This window comes from Pundamilia nyererei, unplaced genomic scaffold, assembly GCF_000239375.1.
Source record: "Pundamilia nyererei isolate P.nyererei 1_Seehausen unplaced genomic scaffold, PunNye1.0 scaffold00058, whole genome shotgun sequence".
NCBI lineage: Eukaryota > Metazoa > Chordata > Actinopteri > Cichliformes > Cichlidae > Pundamilia > Pundamilia nyererei.
The window spans coordinates 956193-962797 of record NW_005187459.1 but is presented as its reverse complement, the minus strand read 5'-3'; the positions used below and the strand labels follow the sequence as shown (position 1 = coordinate 962797).

The following is a 6605-nucleotide window of genomic DNA, read 5'->3' as shown; positions in this document are numbered from 1 at the left end:
GAACAAGCATCGTGACTTTCGTGCAATATTACCAAAGTCAGCAACATTTTGCTGGTAGTTTTGTTCATGGTTTATTCTTAATAAAGGCGATACATTCATGCACATAAAAAAACACGAGCAAAGCATTTTATGAGTTTTATGAAACACAATTCATACTTTTCTTCTTCTTTTTTTCTCTCTCTCTCGTGAGTCTTCCGGGAATTCCCTTCTTTAACCAAACAAGCACAAAACAAGCGCCATAAGTGCTCTCGTCCCATTAAACAAACCATAAAGACTAAACAAAGGTGTCATTGTGTCAAAAGACCCTAATTCAGGCTATAGGATTTTGCGCTTTCTTTCCCGCGCCAGTGTTTTGTTGAACATTCCTGGTTGTCATAGCGACGCCCAGCCCCTTTCGCGTCAGTGACGTCCATTTAGTTTTTATTTTTTCATAGCAAAGAAGATCGTGTGTAATCATGAGGAGGAGCCACATCAACAGAGAAACACCAAACCGGCTTTTTCGGCATCGCCTGTGGAGACGGAACGTGCACACGAACACGTCAGGGGTCGTTCCCGGAAACGATGTCGGAGTGAGAGCTCTGAGTGTTTTCAAGTCTCTGACAGTCCTCCTCTTTCCTCGGTGTCTGCGGGTCAACGGAATGGAACGGGACACCAAACAAGCCGTTTACCTTGAGCGGTGTTTGAGTTCTGTTTGAGTGGTTGGCATGAAGGTTGCTGACCTGCACTGTTTGAGTGACCTGGTTTTTGCTAGTGTTATTTCGTGTTGGAATGATAATTTAATCGAAATAAAATTATAATAATAACAATAATAATAATAATAAGATAATAATAATAATAAGAAAGAAAGAAAGAAAGAAAGAAAGAAAGAAAGAAAGAAAGAAAGAAAGAAATGCCATTTCTAAAAGAAAAAATATTTTTTTATTGCTGTTTTTGAAAGTATTTAAACTCTCCGGTTATCTAATAGCTGAAGTTATTTCTTTTTTATCGCTGCTCTTTGGCTCCTCAAAGGAGAACAGTTCACTAAAATGACCGTGAACTTGGATGCCAGTGGATCTAAAAATAAACTCCACAGTCTTTGCGCATTCACGCTCAAGTTGCTTTGAAGAAGACAACTGTTAGAGATGTGCTGAGAGGTGAGTATTGTTCGACCTTTGAACTTCGTTTTGTCCCAGGCCGCTCAAGCCGACCACCAATAGTGATGTGCCGGTAAATAGGGCCCAAGGCGGGGGGGGTTGCCACTGCCGGGAAGTACCCGGGAGCACAGAGCAAACAGGGGGGGAGCCTCTCACTCTATCCAGCGCTTATCCCTTTCACTTGGGTGGATTCGTGAGGTCACATGAAACCTAAATATAGCCCAATCCAGCCCGCAAGTTCTTGTTATGGGAGCAGAATTAGGTTATGCGGGAACATCAATTAAAGCCCGGGCTTTAATTGGTGCCGATAAACTGCATTACAGTCTGTGAGAAAGTAAGTCACGTTGCTCCTGTCTAGAAATTATATCAGTCATTGGCCTTCTTGAATTCTCCGATTCCCTCGTGAGTGTGTTTTGCACATCTGCGGCTGCACCTAATTGCCACCCTTATATGGAAAGGTGGGTCAAATCCTTCGCATCCTCAAACTAACGCCTGTGCGGGCATTCTTGGCGCAGCTGATGACGCTGATATCAGGTACAACATAGGGTCAGTCTCTGAGAGCTTGTTTTACTTTCTTTTTGCGGCAGTGAGTGAGTGGGCCACACACAGCCCGGCAGCGTCCATCCTTGTGCCACAGCACGCCCCCCCTCTCCCCCCTCTCCTCCCGGAAATACCATATATGGCTCGACCGGTCCATCGGCGATTGGCTGCTTGGCTTCAGCGACAGTTCTGTTGCTGGAGCTCTATTCATATGTAGAGACAGGTGAAAGGCAATGTGATACGTGAATGACACTTAATTTTGACGGCTTATAAATAATCAGACAGTGTGCTGGAAGCTTTGTGAAAGAATTAAATTAATGCCGGATTTTATTTTGTGTCTATAAATAGAAGTTGGAACATTAGTGCATAATCATTGTTCTAATGTGGACAGTTTGGAGGAGAAAGAATCGGGGAAGCACCACACTGGCTATTTTAAAACCATTTATTAATGAAGCCTATTACACTGCCTCCACTTTCCTTCTAATGCATTGAGAGCTCGTGTTACCGTAAATGCCCAGAAGCATTAAACAAAGGGTAAATGTCGAGAACATCTGAGGGCATGACGGGAACATATAGCCTGTGATGCAGATGCTGCATACATGAAGTGACGTAGTTCATTCATGGCGGCGGTGGGCACCTTTTGGAGGGAGGGGTGCCACTTTCTATGTGCACACTTTTTTAAAAAAACCATTTGAGTTCTGATAATAAGCTGAAATGAAACAATGGGTTAGTGTTGATTTTTACGCACTTCAGTGATTTGATTGTTGAACTGTAAAAACCCCCATCTGCTAACCCCTTTCTCCAGTCACTTCTCCCTCGGTGAAATGGTTCGGTCTCACCACACAGATTTCATTCATAAAATTCCAGCTCACTATAAAAGGCGGGCCTCTCCACTATGTGCACAGTTATGAACCTGGCAAATGGAATATAGGCGTCCGGGACATCCGTTTTCTGTCTAGCACAGACTGACTGTTCAGTCTCTTATGCGGTGATTTAATTTTATTTTGAATTTTTATTTTTTAATGAAACCATGCATCCAGACTCCAGCACTGAGTTCGACTTATCGTCCAGCTGTAGCACAGCATCGCCTGGCGGGGACACCCCTGGGTGCAGTCAGCATCCTCCTGACTCGCTTTCATCATCAGTGGACAGCACCAAGGTAGAGCCGGATCTCATCATTACACACACAAAAACCTGATCACAAAGCGTAATCTTGTGTTTGACGCATGCGGGTGATAGAACTGCATTCCTCAAATTCTTCACATTTTTATGAAGTCCTTTTCATGCACTGCATTTCCCCTAGCAGGATTACTATCCCGTGTTGGAAAAATGACTAGAAAAACATGCGTATCTCTGTAGAAAATCCTTAAAAAATACCCCAACAAACAAACAAACAAGCAAAAACAGCGCAATGATATCATTATTTAAATAAAACTGTTTGTACTGCTGTCTGCTTCACAGTCTTCGTTGCAACCTTTTTTTTAATCTATCATAAAAACTGATGAGGATGCGAGGCTGGTTCTGAGGTGTTTACAGAGAGCAGATTTTTTTTGTCTTCTTTGACATTCCTTGGACAAATGATTGATGTAACATTTAAACATTGCTAAAGGTCAGCCAATAACGTGGTCACCCATTCGTCAGATACGCTAAATTAGTATTTTACTGCATGCATATGCATGTCTGTCTGGTGTGGGTTTTTCCAGGATACTGAGACCAGTGCAGCAGCCTCCTTTGTTCCGACTGTGACTGCAATCTCAACATCGCCAGAACTAAAGTGGATTGTGCAGCCTACAGTCATCACATCTGCCTCTCCGTCGCCCTGCCGTGCAAAGCCCAAAACTCATGCAGCGACCCAGTCGTCTTCCCGGCCAGGTGCAAACAAGGCGAGAGCCAGCAACAGGAAAGGGCCGAAAGAACAGGTAAAGAGAAGAGAGGGGTGGGCGGTGATGCTGATGTGTCAATCAACCACCAGTCAATCAATCAGTCAGTACAGCGAGCAAAAGAGCACTCTGCCCCGATCCCCACACCATCCCCAACCACCTCGTTTCCACTCATTAAGCTTAATGTGAAAACTGAGATATCGCGATATTTTAGCGGGACGGGACGCAATTAACTGCTTTTTTCCTTTCCCTGTCGTGGGGAAATAAAGTGTTAGCGGATTGATCTGAATATTTTGCTGCGGGGAGTCATTCATAAGCCGATTTGATCATGTTTAATTGGTGCAGAGCGGTTACTTTGGCGGGGGTAACGAGCTCAGCCTTGTTTATGTGCGGGATAGGAAATTGCATGCAATGCGCGTTCACGTGACTGGCTAGACCGTGCCAGTGGTGCAGCATTTTAACGCCTGAACTGAGAATCTTCACCGACCACATCAGCATTCACTGCATAGGAGATTTTCTCTCTCTCTCACTTTGGCACAAGAAACGGTGTTTAAGAGCCAACTGCCGACATGGCAAGACCTAGTGGGATGAGCGTTTAAATTAATGGGCTATTTCTGATTGATTTTAGCCTTCCAAAGAGGAGGAGGAAAGGAGGAGGATCAGGAGGGAGAGGAACAAAATTGCGGCAGCCAAGTGTCGTAACAGGCGGAGGGAGCTGATAGAGACCCTTCAAGCTGTAAGTAATGCTTTGTTAAATCATTATAGAGGATTCATTCTCACAGAATACTTTGCATACTTCCAAAGATGAATAATGTCTCAGTTCACAACAGCGAAGCAGAGCGGTAGAGCCACATAGTTTTTTTTGTTTTGTTTAGGGGTTTTTTTGTGCTTTGCTCATGCTCTTTTCTTTTCTCTTTCTCCCTCTTTCCCTCAGGAAACTGATACTTTAGAAGAAGAAAAGTCCACCCTGGAGACAGAGATTGCCAACCTGCTAAAGGAGAAAGAGAGACTAGAGCATGTCTTAGCTTCTCACCAACCGTCCTGCAAACTCTCCTCAGATGATGACGGCAATGGTGATGATGATGAGGGGGATGATAAGGAAGATGATGTTGACACAATGCTGCAGGATCCACCGGACTCCCCGCAGCTGCTTTCCATTTTAGAGAATGGAAAAACCCCAGAGAGCAGCACAGCTGGAGAAGCCCATATTGGTCAAGACATGAGTAGTGTCCCTTGCATCCCTGCTGCAGCCATCTTGGGAAACTCCAACATCCTTTTGTGTTCCAGCGCAGAAGAGGAGGCTCTGGAGGAACTGAAAGGAGATGACTTGGATGACTTGGTGCCCAGCATACAGATGGAAGTGACGCCCGAGACGGCCGCATCTGTCCCTGACATACTACAGAGTACTGACCTGAGTGGGCCCTTCTGCCTCTCAGACTGGGAAACCCTGTACAAGTCCGTGGCAAGCGACCTTGAGTCTCTGAGCACCCCAGTCATGTCTTCCAGTCCCACTTGTAGCAATTACCGCACAGTGTTTTCCTTCAATCACTCCGAGATTGATTCCCTGGCTGACGGTTCCGAGTGCCTCAAAGGCAGCCTCGGTGCATCCGAGTTAATGAAAGATAGTCTTAACTCGCCCACACTCCTGGCCTTGTGAATGCAAAGAAGTTATGCAACAATACTGTATTCTAACCAGCCAGCAAGCTCCAGTCGCTCTCAAATAACCTTTTGTAGTGTGAGTTTCGATGTCGTGCATATACCTGAAAATCAGAGATTGTGTAGACGCAGTGTTTTTCTGTGACTGTAAACACGGTTGAGTTCTTCCATGCTGTTGCTGCAGTTGTCTGAGATGAGACCTTGTGCTAGTAAAATGCATGCAAATACAAGTCATCTGTAATCCAAGAAGAGATGGTATTGTGTTGTTAAAAAAAAAAGCTCTGCGTGTGGTCTGAAACGAGATCCTGCTGAGTAGCTTAATATATGTGTAACACTGTTTTTGACAAAGCTGTGTTGTAACAAGTGAATTATAGAAGGATACTAATATGTAAGTGTAACATCTTGCTGTAAGGTGCCCCCCCGCTCCCCCCGCCTCCAGACCTGAACTGACATTTCCTTTTACATTTGTTTTCCATGAAAAACAAGATCATGCCATGTATTTTATTGAGATGTATTTTATGACATAGTTTATTTTTTTACTTATGAAAATATAGAGATGCAAAAAAATCAACAACAAACAAACAAAATCAGAAACAAAAGAAAACTAGAAACTAGATATTGATAAAATATGCTGGAAATAAAATACCACAACTGCAACTAATGCTGTGCTGCTGTTGTTATTGATTTAGGAGCATTTATATGAATAGATAGTCGGCACCACAGCCTTGCTTAGTTGGTGACTTTACATGAAGTTCCTCAGCAGATGAAGAAACCATGAGATGCCTTAGAAATGTGGTGGGAGGGGGACGAAGAAAAGCTGAACACCTTCAATGCAAACTTCATCTGTAATAAAACTGCTTTAAACCCAGTTTAAATATGAATCTGACCTACCAAACACTCACTAAAACGTCAGAAGAAGAAAAATCCTAAATTTAAGGGTGGTATTAATGATGTTCTCGTCTCGCGTCGTGGACGGAGACGTGTTTGAATTGAGTGGGAAGCAGCGCAAACAGCAGGTTAATTATTTATTCACAGCCTGCTCTCTGCTCCACTATTGTCACGGTCAAGGGAATCCGAGCGCACACACGGCAGCGCAATGCGTGCTGTGCGTGACGTCAGCACGCGATTGCCGTTTCGTTTCAGTTCCTTTGACCATATTTGGGTAGTTGCAGTTGTTTTGTATCCATAGCAACGGGTGTTAAATTTCGGAGCTGGAGAAGAAACAATCCAGAGGAGAGCGCGAGCCTCATTAAAGACCAAGTTTCTCATCAATTAAGGAACGGGTTGTCACGTGACTGACGATAAGCGGTGCAGTCGGTAATTTAGAGGTGCCGAGGCATTTCTCGGAACAGCAAACGAAGGGTTTAATGAGGGATAAACCTGCTGGGGTTTGTCC

The 6605-nt window shown here is 44.2% G+C and overlaps 1 protein-coding gene across 1 annotated transcript; it reads left to right on the top strand.

Annotated features, from left to right (window-relative positions):
- The first annotated feature begins 2599 nt into the window (after positions 1-2599).
- Positions 2600-5436, top strand: LOC102209180 (proto-oncogene c-Fos-like). Its single transcript, XM_013911190.1, has 4 exons — positions 2600-2832; positions 3377-3592; positions 4182-4289; positions 4488-5436. Exons 1-4 carry the CDS (start codon positions 2704-2706, stop codon positions 5208-5210), a joined length of 1176 nt encoding a protein of 391 aa, XP_013766644.1. The 5' UTR covers positions 2600-2703; the 3' UTR covers positions 5211-5436.
- Positions 5437-6605: the final 1169 nt, after the last annotated feature.